Source organism: Ochotona princeps, chromosome 24, assembly GCF_030435755.1.
Source record: "Ochotona princeps isolate mOchPri1 chromosome 24, mOchPri1.hap1, whole genome shotgun sequence".
NCBI lineage: Eukaryota > Metazoa > Chordata > Mammalia > Lagomorpha > Ochotonidae > Ochotona > Ochotona princeps.
Window position 1 is genome coordinate 1,100,082 of NC_080855.1, and position 20,274 is coordinate 1,120,355.

Below are 20,274 nucleotides of genomic sequence, written 5' to 3' on the forward strand. Positions count from 1 at the left end.
CCTGGGACATTTTGAGTTGTTGATTTCCAGTTTCACTCCATGATGGTCTGAGAAAGTACATGGTATGAGTCTGATATTTTTGTAGTTAGTTAAACTTGCTTTGTGTCCTATTATGTGGTCTATCCTGGAGAAGGTGCCATGCACTGCTGAGAAGAAGGTGTAGTCTGTGGCCTTAGGATGAAATATTCTATAGATGTCTACAAGGTCCAGTTGTTCTATTGTTTGTGTGAGGTCTGTGGCTTCTCTGTTGAGCTTTTGCTGCGTTGATCTATCTATTGGTGTTAGTGGGGTATTCAGATCTCCCAGAATTATCGTATGTTCATCTATGTCTCCCTTTAAGTCCAAAAGTAGTTGTTTCACGTAGCTGGGTGCGTCTGGGCTAGGAGCATAAATGTTAAGAATGGCGATTGGTTCTTGTTGGATCCTCCCTTTCAAGAAAACGTACCGCCCTTCCCAGTCCTTTCTGACGTTCGTTACTTTGAAGTCCATATCATCTGAGAATAGGACTGCCACACCAGCCCTTTTTTCTTGTCCATTGGCATGGAATATTTATTTCCACCCTTCCACTTTTAGTTTCTTGAAGTTTCTTCTGGTTAGATGTGTTTCTTGCAAGCAGCATATATAGCTGGGTCCTGATTTTTAACCCAGTCTGCTAATCAGTGCCTTTTCAGTGATGAATTTAAGCCATTTGTGTTGAGGGTTAATATTGAGAATTTATAACTTTGCCGTGCCATATGCCTGTGTTTTTGAGGTTGTTGGTAATTGATTCTCGTTTCTGTGGATGGACTTTATTGAGATCTCCCAGATTGCCATCCTTGCTTATGGCTTGCTTCCTTTTCTCTGGGAGTAGCACATTTCGTAGAGCTGGTTTTGTGTTGGCATATTCTTCTAATTTCTCCTTGCTGTGGAAGTATCTAGTTTCATTCTCAAATACAAATGAAATCTTTGCTGGGTAGAGTATTCTTGGTTGACAGTTGTTCTCTTTCAGTACTTGAAAGATTTTGTTCCACTCCCTTCTTGCCTGGAGCGTCTGTTCTGAGAAGTCGGCAGTGATTCTGATGGTCCTGCCCCTAAATGTAAGCTTCTCTTTGGTTCGTGCTAACCTTAGGATTCTTTCTTTGTATTCATTCGAGGATAATTTGATTACCACGTGTCTTGGAGAGGATCATTTTGGGTCAGCCCTGTGGGGAGTCCTCTGGCATTCCTGAATTTGGATTGGGTTCATGTTCCAGGTATTTTGGAAGTTCTCCTGCATAATTTCCTCAAGTACTGGTTGTATGCCTGTCTCTCTTTCCACTCCTTCTGGGAGCCCCATGATTCTGATATTTGACTTCTTGATGTTGTCGTTCATCTCCTGGATCGTCTTGGTCGCCTTGCATAGTTGTGACTCTAGTTGGTTAATAATCTGCCTGCTTTCATTCTGGGAATCTTCCAATTCGGATATCCTGTCTTCTGCTGCTGTAATTCTGTTGGCTAAGCTCTCAACTTTGTGCTTCAAGTCTAGGATCTTGTTTTTGAGTAATTTTGTTTCTGTGATTATGTGGTTTTCGAAATCTTTGAGCTCGTCCCATCATTTTTCATTGTCTCTGAAGAGATTTATAATTATTTTTCTGAACTCCTTATCAGAGACGTCTTCAATTTCTTCATCTGTAATCTCTGTGATCGACCAGGCTTTATGGTGACTTTTTGGGGTGGCGTTAGCTGTTTCTACGTCGCTAGTTCTCTTAGTCCGTCCCATTTCTGAGGTTCAAGGTGTTGCTGGATTCTCACCCTTAACCTCTGCTGCCTCCTAGTGGGTGGCCTGAGGCCTTGCTGACCTAGGTTTTCCTTCTGGGCCAGGGAGTTATTGTTTTTGTTTCTGTTCTGGGCTACAGGTTTCAGTGCGGTATTTGGTCACAGTGTAGTTCCAACCCATGCACCTTGGCGCCTGGGTCTCGTTTCTTCGTTTTTTATTTTTTTAAGATTTATTCATTTTATTACAGCCAGATATACACAGAGGAGGAGAGACAGAGAGGAAGATCCGATGATTCACTCCCCTAGTGAGCCTCAATGGCCAGTACTCGCCGATCCAAAGCCGGGAACCTCGAATCTCTTCCGGGTCTCCCACACGGATACAGTGTCCCAATGCATTGGGCCGTCCTCAACTGCTTTCCCAGGCCACAAGCAGGGAGCTGGATGGGAAGTGGAGCTGCCGGGATTAGAACCGGCGCCCATATGGGATCCCGGGGCTTTCAAGGCGAGGACTTTAGCAGCTAGGCCATGCCACCGGGCCCCTGTTTTTTGTTTGTTTGGTTGGTTGGTTTGGTTGGTTTTGCTTTGTTTTTTTGTCTGAGGCGAGGGATCTGGCAGCCCCGCTCTGCAGCCTCTTTCCCCTGGAATGGGTTGGCCCTGAATTCAGACTAGCTGTGATCCCGGGGATTTTACCCTTGTTGCAGCAGCCGCAGGTTACTGCGCCTCAGGGTCCTAGCACCTGCCTGCAACTGTGGTGTTTTGTCATGAGGGAGTGTGTGTTGTGTAACCGTCTCTGTCTTTGCCTGGGTTTCCCAAGGTTATTAATATCGCCACCATTGCTAGGGGTTTCAGCACTCCTGTAGTTTCTAGCTGCCACTGGAGGGGCTTTGTGCAAAGATTTCCTGCAGTTGCCTGTATTTACTACGGTTAAAATTCCCGCCGGCCTTTCCCCTGCTGGGTTCGTAACTCACCCTTTTCGAGCCACCCCGAGCCGCCCTGAGCTGCCAGGTGCTGCCTTGGTTTTTTTGTTGTTGTTGTTTTTGGTTGGTTCTCCAGGTTGGGTGAATCTTGTTGATTCCGCAGTGTCCTGGGAGGTTTGCCCGCCTGCTTATACTATTTTTAGCTGCACTTGCTCCTTCTTCTGGCACTTTTTGGCCCTCTCTCTCTGCCTTCCCCCTTACATCAACACTCCATGGTCGGCCATTTTTCTTCAGCCGAGGTAAGAAACATTTTAAAAGATTTTATTAATATTGAAGAATTACAGAGAGGGTATTTCAGAGAGAGAAAAAAATATTTCATCAATTGGTTGATTCCCAAGTAGCTTCAATCAAGGTTTGAAGCCAGAAGGCAGAGGTTTACTGGATGTACTATTTGTGTTGCACGGACCCAAGCACTTAGGCTGCTTTTCTTTGCTTCACCAGACACATTTTACAGAACTGGATTTGAATTGAAGAAGCCAAGACTTGAACTAATGTTTCAATAGGTTTCTGGCAATGCCTCATAGCACAGACAAATTTAATTCTTTTGTCATAGTGACAATGACAAAAGAAGGAATGGAATGGGAATAAAGAAATATATGTCCCCCCTATAGAATTTAACAGCCAGTGTCTGACTTTCACTACCTGTCCTGGGTGAGGGACCACTATGCCCTAGTGTAGTAGGCTGGAGTGCCTGTGGTTACCAAATGCATGTGAGTTCATACAATTTTTTAGCTTTGTGAAATCCCACAAAATCTACTGAATCAACAGAATATTGGTGCACTGTCCTGTATTAAAGACTAATATTTCAAGAGGATATTAGATCATAACCCACTTTATATAGAACATGTCATATGTATTCCCTCATGTATGTACCTGGTACTGTGAAGAACAGTGGAAGACTCTCTTGTTGCTGATAATAGTTGCTGTGCATGTGAAACCATTTTTAAAGGGTATACACATTGGTAGCACTTGCTAAATTTCCCAATGTGTGACCATTCATGTGGATTTTACAGCATCACCATTAAAGCAGTTTCCCCTTTTTCTGATTTTCTTCCCCTGCTCTGCCATCTCAGATTCACTGTAGTGAACATTAACAAAGATTCAAGACCTCATGTTTTGGAGTCAGTATATGACAGGGAAGCCAAGTTATAGACAGGTGTGTTCTGAGGATCACTGGCCTCTGTGATTTTGGTTGAGATGGTTGAAAGTCAGAGTAAAGAAAATTGGTGCTTTACGACTGACCATCTTGAAAAGAGTGAACATGCCTGGTGCTGTGTTTACAAGGTGAGTATCAGCAATTGTAATGTAAGAGAAGGCATGGCTTGGGAAAGAATCCTTGAGTGTTAGCGAAGGGAAGACATGCACAGTCATATTTTCCCAAGTTCAAATCAGCTAGATTGTCTTAAGAAAATATTTGCATTACTGAAAGTAGCTCACAGCCAGCAAAACCTTCAAACACATCTTTAATTTTGTAGAAATGTGGATGTTGATACCTCATTTTGAGCAGTTTTCTCCCTGTTTACATATTAAAATATGAGGCAGTACCCCTGAACATGAACATCACAAATAAAAAGTAATACGATGTGAAGGCAGATTTAAGATGGGTCATGGCCTAAATAGGCTATGGGTTATAGAAACAGAAAGTAAAGCCAAAAATTGAAAGCAAACTCCAGGAATAATGACACCACAGACTCTCAAGTGACACCCTGATATTGTTGGAATCAGTTAAGAAACAACTTGTCCTCAAAACAAAGAAAAATTACTTTCACCAGGTTGGTCACAGAACAAGAATCCTCACTATGTGAGTGAATGAAACTCCTTAGGATATTTCCAGCCTGAATCTCTCAGTACCCCTGTCATTTGGGGGGATTTTTCAGGGACTCATTCCAAGACTGGGACTTTGAAGACTTCAGGGTCTATATCAAGTGCTTGTGACTTCTTGCAGGAGTTGTGGTAACGAGGAAGGAGAGAATGAGTTCTTCTGTTAGTCACTGTCTACATGTTACATCCCTGGATTAACTATTCTGATATCTGAGCAGGTGTCCCCTCCATATAAACTATCACCGCTGTGACCTGATTCTTTCTTGATGTTACAGATATGGGACCTCTACACATGGCCTTTTTAAGAAGGTGGACATTCCTTGGCCAACACCTCTGCCTTTCCTGGGAACTATCATGGGTTATCGTAAAGTGAGTGTCATTTGAACTGTTGCTTTTTCTTCCCATATTTGCATAGACTGTTGAATATTATGAGATGAAGTTCTCCTTAGGGAAGAAGTTTTGAACTTATCCACTTTCTCACAGATGTGTGGATCGCTTCCAGGTGATGGAGAAGTCTATTCTGATCTCAAAAGCCTCATGTTTGCCTCTGTAAAGGAGGGCATTTTGGGTCTGAGGCGGTGGCTTCACAGCTAATGTGCTCAACTTGAATGTGCTGACATCCCTTAGGGGCACAGGTTTTAATTCTGGCACCGCCACTTCCCATCCAACTCCCTGTTTGTGCCCTGGGAAAGCAGTCAAGTGTGGCCAAAAGCTTGGGACCCTGCACACACATGGTAGACCCAAAAGAGCTCCAGGCTCCTAGTGTTGGTTTGGCACAACTCTGGATATTGTGGTCACTTGGGGAGTGAATCATCGGATAGATTTTCCTCTCTGTCTCCTTTGCTCTCTGTATGTATCTGGCTGTGCAAGAAAAATAAATAAATAGATAGATAGATGTTCTGAAAGGGAACTTCTGTGTTTCATCAGCACTCAATGTTCAGCTGAGACTTGTTCACACTGTGTGAGCATCATAAAGGTAACTTGGAATTTTCTTTGGCATTTTCACATGAACATACAACTGAGCTTGGAATTTGGAGCAATGCAGCGTGTGGACTGCATGTCGACTCGTGAAGCTGTGTGCTCTAGATTCCATGTTCATGATTGTAGCACAGATCTTAATAACATTTGCCCCCTTCCCAATGCATGGCTTTGAAACTTTCGTTTATTAAGCGCTTAACTATTTACAACCAGAATATTAGACATATGTTATGTATTTATTTGAAAACAAAAAGTTGGGGGAGAGGAGAAACAGCTTTGATGTGCTTGTGTACTCTGCAAATGCCTGCAATATCCATGACTACTCTGGGTTAGAAGCTGAGATGTTCGTCCGAACCCATCCCTTCCAAGGGATGTTACTTGGGGCATCACTGATGCAGCCTAGGATATGTAACGTAGAAATTTAAAGTGAGGAGGCAGGTCCAGATAAGGGACACAGATACTCAAATATGAGAGAGGGGTGACTTAGCTACTATGCTGGAATGCTTGTCCCTGTGCACTTATCAATTGCTGGGTCGGGGTAAAATGAAGTAGCCTAGCTGTTAAAGTCCTTGCCTTGTATGTGCTGGGATCCTGTATGGGTGCCAGTGGTAAACCTTGTAGCCCCACTTCCCATCCAGCTCCTTGCTTGTGGCCTTCAAGAGCAGTTGAGGATTGCCCAAAGCCTTGGGATCCTGCACCCATGCAGGAGATCCAGAAGATGCACTTGGCTTTGGATTGGCTCATCTCAGGCCACTGCGGTTACTTGGGGAGTTACTCATCAGATGGAAGTTTCTTCCTCTCTATCTCTCCTCCTCTCTGTATATCTCACTTTGTAATAAAAATAAACATATCTTTAAAAAATAATATGCTGGATCCTGTGTGTAGAGGCAATATCTGTTCCTCTCACCCATATTGTGATCCAAAACTGGTAGGTGGTTCACATGCATTCTTTCACCAATGCACTTTCCTACTCAAGAAAATAACAAAGAGTGACCAAAATCTTTGAAAACAAAAGAAAATGGCTGGTGTCTTTAGTATCTTAAATCTGTCAGAAGTCTAGAAATTTCATGATATCTGGAAAAGTGAATGGATGGATCCTTGTGAACCTCATAGCTCTCCTAAGTCTCAGTTTACTCATGTGTCCATGGAGGAAGATATTTGCTGGGTTAAGAGATTTTTGTAGAACACAGAGGCCCAGGAAAATTCACACTGACAAGGTTTATGTAATATCTGTAGTCAAGGTTAAGCCACTGGGTTTCCACAGTATTCCGGGCAAACTTAAGAGTGCCTTTGAGTTCTCCACTAAAAATGTCTTCTTTTTCTCCCAGGTGTCTCTACATAGGAGTTTCTAGATAATTAAATGATAACAATATTAAGCTATTTGCAATTGCATTTTGTTAATTTGCTTCAATTGGAGATCACACTTGCTGTGTTTACAAAAATAATCACATTCCATTTCATTTCCCTTCACAGGGCATGTGGCATTTTGACATGAAATGTTATAGAAACTATGGAAATATGTGGGGGTGAGTATTTGGAAAGCTTCCTCATTCTGGTGAGGGACTCACTGTTTTGGGGACAACCTTAGCTCAGAGCATTTTGGTGTTAGGTTGTCCAGGGTAAAGTTGTAGAGGCTTGTTTTACCAAGGACCGTATATACCCCAGGTTTTGGTGTCTGAATTTGGTGTCAATGTTGTAGGTCATCACCTTTATCAGATGTTGTGACCCAAGGGCCCAAGTCTGAACAGGTCATGGCTGTTGCATATTTTGACTGCCTTTGGGTCCTTAACTGAGTACAATAAATTTTTCCTGGATGTTCTAATATGTCTTTGTACCTGTGTGATAGCATATCTTCTGTGTGTTGATTCCTTTCAATTAAAAAAATCTAAAGTCTGTTATCATTGTGTTTCTGAAAGAAGGATTATGTTTCAAGCTGGCATGATGGTATAGATGGTTATTCCTTCAGCTGTTAGTGCTGGCATTGTATATGGACACCAGTTTGTGTCTAGATGCTGCACTTGTGTTCCAATACTCTGCTGACTGCGTGGGCAACCAATGTAGAGTGGCTCAAGAACTTGGGATACTGCCCACACATGAGAAAAGTGCAAAATGTTCCTGATCTTGTGTTTGCTTCAGCTCAATTCTGGCCATTGTGACCATTTGGGGAGTAAATCAGAAGATAGAAAACTTTCCTTTTGTATCATTTCTTCTCTCTTTGTAAAATATGCCTTTTTTTTTTTAAAGATTTATTCATTTTATTACAGCCAGATATACACAGAGGAGAGACACAGAGGAAGATCTTCCGTCCGATGATTCACTCCCCAAGTGAGCCGCAACGGGCCGATGCGCCGATCCGAAGCCGGGAACCTGGAACCTCTTCCGGATCTCCCACGCGGGTGCAGTGTCCCAATGCATTGGGCCGTCCTCGACTGCTTTCCCAGGCCACAAGCAGGGAGCTGGATGGGAAGTGGAGCTGCCGGGATTAGAAACGGCGCCCATATGGGATCCCGGGGCTTTCAAGGCGAGGACTCTAGCCACTAGGCCACGCCGCCGGGCCCAAATATGCCTTTAAAAAAACAAATGAGTGAACAGAATTCTTGAGAAAAGAGGGAAGGACTGAGAAGTACTTGTAAATATGTTGAATATAAATCATATGTATGTAACATATATATGTATATATGCATATATTACTCTCTGCAAGTATATGATTATTTTTTGTTTTCAAACATTGAAACCAAGACATGTTAGTAAAGGTACACATATATATTTCTTTGCTTTTTTTCCTCCTGAATCTAGAGAGTATATACAGGGTTATTTAAACTACTTGGTCCTCTCTTAAGTTGATACATTTGGTGATATATGGGGCAATCTTGTTCATTTCTAGCCTTCATTCAGCAGAAAGCATTATAACAGATATGCTTGTAATCTATGGGCAAATGTGACAATACTTTGCCTCCTTCTACATTTTTTTTTAAATTTTAGATCTTTTCTGATTAAGCTTTTAGAGCTGGTCCATGGACTTCTGTGGTAACACAACCTACAAAAGCATTGTGATCTGATGGGAGATCATGCACTGGATCTCCTTTCACTCAATGCTAAATGCCCATTGCATGATTCAGTAATTGTCAGTCTTAGATGATTCACTTGCCTTTGTATTTCACTTGCTTAACACATTAATATAAAATGAAAGGCACACAGAGAGAAGAGGAGCTCTGTCATTCATTGGTTTATGCCAGTAATGCCAGGAAATGCTAGGATTTGTCTGTTTGTGGGTATGGGTGGTAGGTGGGAGGAGCCAGGAATGTATTCCAGATCTCCCATGGGGGTGACAGGAAACAAACAACCTGTGTGATCACCCTCTGCACCTCATGATCTTCTTTGGCATAATATGGAATCTGGGGTTGGATTGTCAATTTGAACTCAGCCAACAGAATGTAGAATATGTTGACTGACTGCAATGGACACTAGTAGGGAAATGCTCACTCCCTTATTTGACTTCATGCAAGGTTCCAACCACAAAACACTCTTGTCTTCATAAAAGTAAGATAACTCAAGAAAAGAAAAATGCAATTTTCTATTTTTCAATTTTCTATTTTTCTTCCTGTTCTTTATTTTTGTTTTTTTTTTTAAATTTAAGGGTATGTATAGTAGCTGTGTAAGAGAGATTATTATATCCAGATATGAACATGCAATGTAGTATGCATTTCTACTTCCAAACCACAGATGGACTTCCAATGAAATAATTACATTTATATTAATAATGGTGGCTGGACTCTCTGCTGTTGTCTATACCTACAACGTCAAGATACCAAATAGCAGAATGATGGATTTTTGGCTGTTTATGAAGGACTATACTGTAGTAACACAGGGGAAGGGAAATCCCAGCGTGTATGGAACTATATCATAAAATAAATTCAGAAATTAAAAAGACATGAAATACAGGAGATTACAAAAAAGTTTGTAGAAAATGTATGTGGTGAACAAACTGCATATTTTCCAGTTTAACTTTAATTCAGCTTATCTTTTACTTAGTGTAATTTGAAATTCTCTTCTCTTTTAATTTCTTTGAACCTAAATCTAAGAAACGTTCTAATATTCTTTCAAAATATTTAGTGATTATATTTTCATAATCATAATGACAGAGAGAAACGGGTTTTTCACCTGAGGATTCACTCCCTGTGTGGCCAAATAGCTCTGTGGGACTAGCCAAGGCCAGGAGCCAGGATGTTTATCCAGTCTTCAACATGGGTTTCAGAGCTGCTAACACATGGGCCATCTTCTGCTCCTTTCCCAGGCTGCTACGTGAGACCTGATTCTAATGTTGAGCAGCTTTTCAGGTGATGACTTTCAAGTGCTATGCCACCATGCCAACTCTCTAGCATTATTTCTATATGTATGAACTTTATGATGATCTATTTCGTCTTTAGATGTATCTTCCTTTTCTTGAGTTATCTTACTTTCATGACGACAAGAGTATTTTTGTGGTTGGAATCTTGCTGTATATCCTACTCTAACTTGAACCAGGAAGGGATGTTGCTGTTCGTTTTAGAAAAGGCCTCTATGAAACATTACTTCAGGATCAAAGTGTGGTTTGTGGGCTTGACTGTGGCTACTGAATAAGGCTTGTTGTGCTTAAACATTTCTGTTTTATTCCATAAGATTGTTTGATGGTCAGCAGCCTGTGCTGGTCATCACTGATCAAGACATGATAAAAACAGTGCTGGTGAAATAATGCTATTCTGTCTTCACAAACCGGTGGGTAGGCACTGGCTTATTATTCAAGTTTAAGTATTAATAGTTAAGCACCCACTAATAAATATTAGATATTTACAAAATAATCAGGGAAGTTTCATGAGTACTTCATTTTGTTTTTCTTGGTGACATTGTTGTGCAACTACAAAATTAGTGTATTTCTCCAATGTCAGGTAAACAATAAACTTTATTCAGGTTTTATGTTTCAATTCTCTCTTTTCTTTCTCTTTTTCCTTCTTTCTGTATATGTGTATGTGTATGTTCCTGAAGTGAACAACATGGTTCAGATGTGTAGACATGTGTAACTAGCAGTAGAAACAAGATCAGAACTCTTTCATCACCAAAAAACTCCCTCTTACTATTTTGTTGGAGCCATTACATGTATCTTATCCCTTACTTTTAACAGATATCTTCTAAGATTTTATAACTTGCAACTTAAAAGTGGCCAATTTCTTAATATTGCTATTTGTTGATTATGTTTTTGATACCAAATCTGAAAATCCTTTTGCCTAGCACTTCTGTGTTTTAAGATTTTATGACTATGCAATATGCATATAAAATATTTTGATGTAACATTTATGTCAGGTATAAGGTTTAGACTACTGTTAATTTTTGGACTATGTGCTGCCCAATTGTTTCAACACTCCTTCACTCACTCCACTGAATCAATTCATCACCTGTGAAAATCAGGAGTGATTGTGTGGGTCTAGGTTTCATCATCTGTTCTGTTGAACTTATCACTCTGTCTAATCCTCCAGTAATACCATAGTGTGTTGGTTATGGTAGCTCTATAATAAGCCTTAACATGTAGAGTGAATTCTCCCACTTTATTTGTCAGGACTGGCTTAGCTGTTCTTGTTCTCTTACTTTCCATACAAATTTAGGATAGTTCCTTTTTGTCTGCAGGAAAGTGCAGATGAACTGTTAGTCCGTGTCCTCATAATTGGGAGTTGTCAGTCTATAACCATGACGATAGTGTGCCTCTCCATTGTGTTAGGTTACTTGGATTCTTTTCATTATCATATTATTATCTATCTGCCTATCTATCTATACACACATATATATAATCTATCTATCTATAAATATTAAACTTTCTGCCTAAATTGTTTATTTTATTAGTAGTGATTGCAATTATATCTATATTATATCTTCATACGTTTTTACATGAGAGTGATTTCTGTACATTGAACTTGTATTCTAACTGATGGGACTGGTAACATATTGGGTTTCTCCATCACATTGTATATTGACTGAAAGTCTTCCTTTTCTTTTTTGTAAAACATGTTTTTAAAGATTTATTTTTTTTATTGGACAGTCAGATATATAGAGAGGGCGAGAGACAGAGTGGAAGATTTCTTTTTTTTTCTTTTTTTTTAAAGTTTTATTCATTTTATTACAGCCAGATATACACAGAGGAGGAGAGACAGAGAGGAAGATCTTCCATCCAATGATTCACTCCCCAAGTGAGCCGCAACGGGCCGATGCGTGCCTATCTGAAGCTGGGAACCTGGAACCTCTTCCGGGTCTCCCACGCGGGTGCAGTGTCCCAATGCATTGGGCCATCCTCAACTGCTTTCCCAGGCCAAAAGCAGGGAGCTGGATGGGAAGTGGAGCTGCCAGGATTAGAACCAGCTCCCATATGGGATCCCGGGGCTTTCAAGGTGAGGACTTTAGCAGCTAGGCCATGCCACCGGGCCCCAGAGTGGAAGATTTCCTGCACTATGATTCACTCCCCAAGTGGTTGCCAACAGCTGGAGCCAAGCCAGTCTGAAATAAGGGGTCTGGATCCTCTACTGGGTCTTCCTGGAGGGTGCAGGGTCCAACATCTTGGGGCCATCCTTGAATGCTTTCTAAGGCCACAAGCAGTGAGCTGAATGGGAATCAGTGCTGTCAAGATTAGAACTGGTGTCCATAAGGCATCCCGGTGCCTGCGAGGTGATGACTTCTATCACCTCCCCCACTTTTTTTAATCATGTTGAAGAAATTTGGGTCCGGTGCAAGTGGTCTAGCAGCTAAACTCCTTGCCTTACACGTGCCAGGATCCCATATGGGCGCCAGTTCATAACTCAGCAGCCCTGCTTCCCATCCAGCCCCCTGCTTGTGGCTTGGCAAAACAGTTGAGGATGGCCCAAATCCTGGGACACTGCACCCACATGGAAGACCCAGAAGCGTTGCTGGCTTCAAATCGGCTCAGCTCCTGCTGAGGTCTCTTGGGGAGTAATTCATTGGACAAAAGATCTTCTCTGGTCTCTTCTCTATATATCTGACTTTGCAATAAAAAAAATTTAAAAAATCAAGTTGAGGAAATGTACCTGTATTTATGCATTTTACCTTTTTTTCATGTATAAATGATGGATAGGGTGTCAGAATTGCAATGAGAGCTTTAGCATTCAGTGCCACATGCTGGCCTCACAATAGGGTTCTAATCTCAGAGGTATTATCTACGTTAAAAAAATTATCATACGAAATTGTCAGCTTTTTGTTACATATAAAACATTTTTTTCATTCTACTGTATGATATTTCAATAAATAAATGTACAATCAACTGGTCACATATCTTAACATTTTCAGTCAAAATTTTGTAAAGGATTTTTTATGTACATATGCCAGAAGTCTGTCACTGAAAGGGGTGGTGTAGCAGAGAAAGAATGAGAGAGAGGGTGAAAGAGATCAAGACCGAGATGTAGAGAGTGAGTGTCCACCCATTGGTTCACTCCCAAATTACTGGAATGGCCAGAGCTTGGTCCATTTGAAGCTAAAAACAAGGAAGGGACCTGGATCATAAGTAGAGCAGTAGGTGCCCTTATGGGGTACCACTGACACTATTTATTCTATTTTCTTATATTTTATTTAAGCCAGGGCCTATGAGTTCTTCTTTTCCAGTGTCCACTTAATGCAAAATACATTGTTGTGAAATATAGATGTGCCGTTCTACTATCAGTTCCTAAATCTTATTACTACACAGTGTTACGGTGCCTGCCTTTCAACATCATTCTATGTTTTCTCCTGCAGTCCTTCAAAGCCTGCAATAATCTCTCGTTTGTGTTCAGAGGGGATTGTAAAAATGTAAACATGGGAGAAATATTCGGTGTTTGTTTTTCTGTGTAAGGTTTATAGGGCTTATTGAAATAAGCTCATGTTCCATTCATTGTGCTGCAAATAACAGGACTTCAGAGTTCAGATCTTTCTTTGATATTATTATTTCATTTTTTGGAGTGGATATATACCTCAAAATGGAACAGCTAAACCTAAATAAAGTGTGTTTCTATTTTTTAAGGAAAATTTTCTCCTTTTATCAGTTGTTCATATGCATGTGTGTATAAACTGAGACAGAAAGACAAAAAAAAAATGGTTGGAAGACACATAAATCTGGCTGTCCACCAGTAATCTACTTCTAGTCTGCTCCAATCTAGAGAATGCTCTAGGTTCCTATTTCTGCTTTGTGTCTTCGAAGGACAGTTTCTCTGATATATGCAACATTGATTTTTACACCAAAATGGAAGATAAATGCCTCAGACCACAGCACATCTACACTGAAGCTAGGCATCTGGAAAATTATTTATTGAGCACATAATCTTAGTAGGCCTACTGACTACTACTAAATACCTTTGAAATGACTGATGTGTGTGTAACAAATATTTACAACAGTGATGATTGTCACAACTTATGCAGGACAAAGAGCTTTTATTTGAATTCTAGTCTTTTGGACCAATGGGATTTATGAAAACCACCATCGCCAATTGTAAGGATGAAGACTGGAATAGACTTAGAGCACTGCTATCTCCAGCCTTCACTAGTGGAAAACTCAGAGAGGTAATAAATTAGTGTCTGTTTAATTAGAAACTTAACTGAATCTGGGAACAATTGGAAAGAAAATCCTAGTCCAGTTGAAGGGGAAATTCACTGGGCCCAAGGTTGTTTTAAATGACCTCTTGTGTTTATAACATAGGAGAGAATGACATTTTAAAAATGTTGGTGAGCTACCTCTGCTTTGGTAATCCAATCCTTTTGACTTGAATATTTGCTTTTACAGTGATTTATGTGGTATATATTTAGACATTATATCACTTCTGCTTACATTAGAAAACCATTTCCTTTTGTGACTTGGATCTCTGAATCTCACTGTGGCTGGTGTTGTGTGTGTGTACTTAGATGTTACCCATCATTTCCCATTATGGAGATGTGCTGGTGAAAAACCTGAGTCAGGAAGCAGAGAAAGGCAAGCCTGTCAACTTGAAAAGAGTAAGTAGTAATGTATTTGTGGGGATTCAGGTCTCTTTCAGTGCATGGCATGGAGTTGAAATTTCCCTTCTAGAATCCCTACAGTGAACATTCTGGAATCCCTACAGTAAGCATACAGAAGTGGTTATGTTGTGTTACAACTCCAATGGTTCAATCAGAGATGGTCAGATACAACTTGAAGGAGCTTATGGACAGACTAGGCCTTCTTTGAATAAAACATGTAATAGAATTATCAGCTTTACTGTCACTTGGCTATTTGAAACACAAAATTCATGTGTAGAAAGAAGGAACATGATTGTGTCATTTTCTTGGAATGAATGGAATGAGGCTGGGGGAGTAGGGGAAGAATTTGGTACATTTTGAGAAGCATGATCTATTCCAGAAGAGTGCCAGTGTCTGTGGAGGGGCAACTGAAATGCATTAATGTTATTGCTGAGGATATTAGAAAAATGGTAAATGTTGAAGTATATCTTTCACTTCAAAATTTTAGAATCTGTGGAGAGATAAATCCTGCAGAAACCTTTGGGGAATGGCAACAAAATAATTTATTATCTAAACTAGGATATTTAATTCTGTATGAATATTTATTTGCCATGCTGAGAGGCCTAGAGTGAGCTATATTCTGTCATCTGATGTTAAATATTTGCAACATCTATGGATTAGTCAAGCTTTTATCAAGAGTTAGGGATTCAATCTAGTCTCACCTGGGAGTGGAATGATGCAAGACCATGAGCTGCTACTTGGTGTCTCCAAAAATATGCACTATAAGAAGCTGGGATTTATTAGTGGAGCTGATATTTACACAGAGGTCTTACACATGGAATAGAGCACCCAGACTTTGTAAACTACACATTCCTGGAGAAGCAGAGAGCATATCACATAGTTAAGAATTCTTGCTAACAGTAAGTTTTAGGGAGTGATATTTTTATATTTAACCATGGTTGTCCTCGGATTTACCTTTTAAAGGAAATTTGACCCTCATGGCCACCTCAGATTCTGGAGATGAAACAAAGAATAAATTTTAGAGCTTTGTCAATGGATGGATGGATGGAGGGATGATTGTCTTGTAATTCAGATCAGAGTGTTTCCCAATAGTTTCTGGGGTGAGGCAAACCTGGATGAATGTCACCTTCTTGAGCCCCATGAAAAGAGTGATTTATTCCACTTTGTGCTGCGAAAACTTAAAGTCTTCCATACTAGTTACATCCACATACAGCACATACTTCCATAATCTGTACTTATATTATGTAATTCCGTAATCTGTGTGATTATGGTCTTTACCTCTGCTTCAGCATAGATGCATGTCTAATTTTCCTAGAGTTCCTACAACCCCTAGGACAAAGACAACTGCATCTTCCACCCCTGATATATGTGAGTGTGAGTGACATAGTCTGATGATCTAGCTGATATTCTTGCTTTAAAAAGATTTTTGTATCTCAATGGGAGAGAGAGAAAGAGAGAGATATCTTCCATTTGCTGATTCAGAATAGGCAGTTCTGAACTCATGAAAGTCACCCCTGTTTGACAGGTTGCCAAGCTTTTAAACTCCATCTTCTGCATCCCCAGGCGTGTTAACATAAAGCTAGATCAGAAGTGTGGTTCACTGGAATTGAGTCAGAATTCTGACAGGTGATATGTGCTTGCTAAACTTGATCCACTGAGCCTCACGCCTGCCCCAGGATGTGGTCATGGACATGTACGTCTGCCTGCCTGTTGTGTCTGACAATGTGCTTTCCCTGTATTTTGTGCTGCATGTGTCGCTAAAGAAGGGCAAGTAAGTGCTGGTTTTAATTTTCCTTGTGTCCCTCTGCACAGAATTATTGGGGCCTACAGCATGGATGTGATCACTGCCACATCATTTGGAGTGGACTTTGATTCCCTTGAAAACCCACAGGATCCCTTCTTGAAAAATGTCAGGAAGCTATTCAATCTTAATCTCTTTAGTCCTTTTCTTTTCCCAATAAGTAAGTACTATATCATTTCCTCTCTTTTTAAAATATGTCTTTGAGAACTGATAAACAGCATTGCACCTGCTTAAGATGTACAGTTAAACCATCAATGTTGCCAATTTCAGGATTTTTTGATGTCAATTCAGTAATCCTGTTCCTTCTCTCATCTCTCCATGTGCCCGTACCATTAATCTTTCTATCTCCATGCACTGGCTTTTTCTTAAACTGTGTACAAATGAAATTGTGTGATACATATTCCTTTGTGATTGGCTTCTTTCAATCATTGTTAGGCTCTCAATGTTCTGCTATTTGATATGTGTGTGTCATAACATCATTTTTAAGTAGCAGCAAGTAACATACCATTATATTACTTTCAATATTTTGTTTATCAGTGGATTTATTGGATTGTTGCTTTGGCTTGAAAATGGTGCTCATTCTTTGAAGTGTGTGCTAAATTTGTGCTTTAATATCCATTTCAATCTTTTGACTATATACTCAGTAGTAGAATTAGTGGCAATAATTCTATATTTAACTAATTCAGTAACTTTTAAGTGTTTTCACACAATAACTGTACAATTTTGCTTTTCACCTGGAATAATTACATTAACCATCATTCAGCATTTTTTTGCCATATTTCAATAGCTCTCTATTCAATCTCTAGTGCCATACTCTGAATTATTTTTTCTGTATTATTGAATTGCAAGGGTTATTTATATTGTTGATAAAAGTTTCTTTACAGATGAATGGTTTGTAAGATTTTCTCTTGTTCTCTGGGTATCTTTTTTCTCTCCAGTTTCTGTGTTATTGCAAATTATTTCTTGTTTGCTTATTCCAGTTTTATTAATCTCTAATTAATTTTTAATCTTCACATCCAATTCCATAGGCTCTTGGATGTTCTTTATCCCCTTTTCAAACTCCCACCTCTCTGATTTCCCCCTATATTATGGGAATAGTATGGCCATTAGTAAATAATCATAAATCCAATGTTCTTCTATTTAAGTGTATCCTGACATTGCAGATATGGCCAATGGCAGAGAATCTGCATGCTATTGGTTTTCCTGTTCTGTGGGTATCTTTTACCTCTCTAAAAAGTTACTGTGTAAGTGCAAATGATCAATTTTTGATGATGTACACACATTTTGTGTATTTTGTGTATTTTCCTTTTATTGCTTGTGATTTGGGTATCAAGCCTAGGAATCCATTGCCAAATATGAAGTTGTCAGCTCAACCCTCTTGGCTTTTTTGCTAGAATTGTATAGTTTTATATCAGCTGCATAGTATCACAATGCGTTTTAGGGCTCTAAACCTTTATTTTTATTGATTTCAGAGGCAGAATTGTAGAGATGGTGAGTGAGGCTGGGTGCAGAAGTGGGAGTGAGAGTTTGAGAGAGAAATCTTCATCTCTGCTTTTGTTTATTTCCTAGCTTGCCTCAAGGAATGGGGGCGGGGCAAAGCCAGAACCGGGAGTCAGGCACTTCATCCAGGTCTTTACATGGTGCAGGGTCCTAACAACTTTTGCCATCTTCTGCTACATTTCCAGGGTACATTAGTAGGAAGCTGGATGGGAATTGGTGCAGTTAGGACTTGAACCAGCACCCGAATGGGCTGCTTCTGTTGCAGAAATTACTTAATTTCACACACGACAGTGCCAGACTCTGAAGTTAGCTTTATACAGAATGTTAAATAAAGACCCAACTGTTTTCTTTTTGTATGTGACAGTCCAATTGTACCAATGCTATTTTTGACTTTGAACATCCACCGTTCCACTACTCAAGTGGTCACAATAGCAGGATCTGAGCCCACCCAAAGGCAGGAGACAGGAGCCAGAAGCCAGGAGCCAGGAGCCAGGAGCTTCTTCCTTGGACTCCCACGAGAGGTAAAGTGTCCCAAGGCATTGGGCTACCTCGACTGCCTCCCCAGGCCACAAGCAAGCTCTGGATGGGAAGGGAAACAGTCGGGATATGAACTGATGACTATATGGGATCCTGCTTTATGGAAGGCAAGGATTTTAGCCACTAGGCCCTGGTTGAGTCATTTAATCTACAGCCAGATTATTGACCAGGTTGCCACTGCACAAACCTTGTAATATAATGTTATTATCAGAGTAATATTAGTCTCATAGTGTGGATCTTTGGAAGTTTCAATTCTTCCAAGTTTTTTTTTTTAATTAATTTTATTAGTTTATGATACAGTTCCATTACTTCTGGGATTTCTGCAGGCCCCAGTCTCCCAAGGATTAACTCCACAGCTTAGCTTGTTTCTCAGAGGGTGGCAGGATGAGCAATTTCGGCCTGATACATCTAGCCACTGGCTTAACCGCAAGTTCCTGCTTCCTATTTGTCAAGTTATCTGCCAAGGGATTGGATAAACACTGGGAGGAACTCAAAGGATTTAGGGTGGCCACTACTGGGAGGAACTCAAAGGATTTAGGGTGGCCACTTGAGGATTAGATAAACACTGGGAGGAGCTAGGCAGAGTATAAAAGAAACCCTGGAATTTCAATAAAGATCAATCTATCATCGATCAGCATTCGGTGTACTGCGTGTTGCCTTGTGTTGTCTCACTGTGTTGTAACCCTAGTCCCTCCGCTCGGCTTGGGGTACATGGCGACGCGGGCGTTGCCAACAGATTTCTCCTCCTGACTCCTAAATCACTTGCCCTCACTATTATCCCCTGCAGTATTATAATATCATAGTCCATGATAATCAGTCATAAGTCCATCATTCTGGTATTTAAGTGCATCCTGCCATTTCAGGATATGGAAAATGGCAGAGTCCAGCATTCCATTATCAGGATATATTGAGCAATTTCATTGGAGGTCTATCTGAGATTTGAAAGTGGAGTTATATATTGCATTGTATCTTTACACCTGGATATGATAGTTTCTATTACATAGTTATGAAACATGCCCTTGATGAAAAACCATAAGGCAAAATCAAGATCAGGCGGGAAAAATTTTGAAAAATAAGTTAAACAACAAGTTACTGAATGACCAAAGTGAAAGTGAAATAAATGTAAAAGGGAATAAAAACTTTGAGAACCAAAACAATCAAAATAACTCAAATAAATGAGCTAATAATGCACCTCAAGGATTATTAAAAATGAAAAAAGAACAGGAAGCAGGAAACGATAAAAATCACAGCCAAATAAATGGAATTGAAATAAAAAACTACACATTGCAATATAAATGAGCAGTTTTTATTTTTTATTTAAATTTTTGTACAAATTTTAGTTTTGGTAATATTTACATATTTGATCACAGTGAGAATTGTCAAGATCTAGAAGAAAGTGGTTAAGATTATTGTTTTCACATTTTCTTTTTCCTTCCTGTATCTGAGGGAAGGACAGAGATAAGGGGAGAAGCCACACAGAGCCTCCCGACCATCCCAGGGTCCCCATTGTGGAGCATTCTCCAAAGGTACTGATTAACTGGTATTGACAATTCACAGTTCTACATTGTTGCTGATCTTGCCACTCCAATCACGATGAAATCTCTCCAGACTTCACTGGCTGACATAGCCTACGTAGAGAATCTGCTAGCCTAGGTATTCACTGCCAACATTTTACTGGGTTGGTTGGTTGATTTATTCTCTCTTGCATCCTCTGTTATTGTCCCAGGTATTCTCTTCAGGCTTGAGTTTACTGCCATATCCTCAAGTGCATCTGGATATGCTGTCCACTGCTTTGTCTAAACACTGAATAGACCCAGCTCTGACACATGAATTCTGTGTTCAGAATATGAAACGTGAAATTCCCTCCATGGTTGGAGTTCTTATTTCAGCTGTGCAGTTGGGAGGATTCCCAAAGAAACTTCAAATGAG

The 20,274-nt window shown here is 40.1% G+C and overlaps 1 protein-coding gene across 1 annotated transcript in view; it reads left to right on the plus strand.

Annotated features, from left to right (window-relative positions):
* Positions 1 to 215: 215 nt before the first annotated feature.
* The window catches only part of LOC131483227 (cytochrome P450 3A6-like), a gene marked incomplete at its 5' end in the record, with an annotated part of 387,281 nt that continues 367,222 nt past the window's right edge, over positions 216 to 20,274 (plus strand). Inside the window, 7 exon segments of the mRNA XM_058680734.1 lie at positions 216 to 226; positions 4,808 to 4,901; positions 6,984 to 7,036; positions 10,170 to 10,269; positions 13,962 to 14,075; positions 14,415 to 14,501; positions 16,318 to 16,468. Coding sequence (XP_058536717.1) covers positions 216 to 226; positions 4,808 to 4,901; positions 6,984 to 7,036; positions 10,170 to 10,269; positions 13,962 to 14,075; positions 14,415 to 14,501; positions 16,318 to 16,468 — 610 coding nt within the window.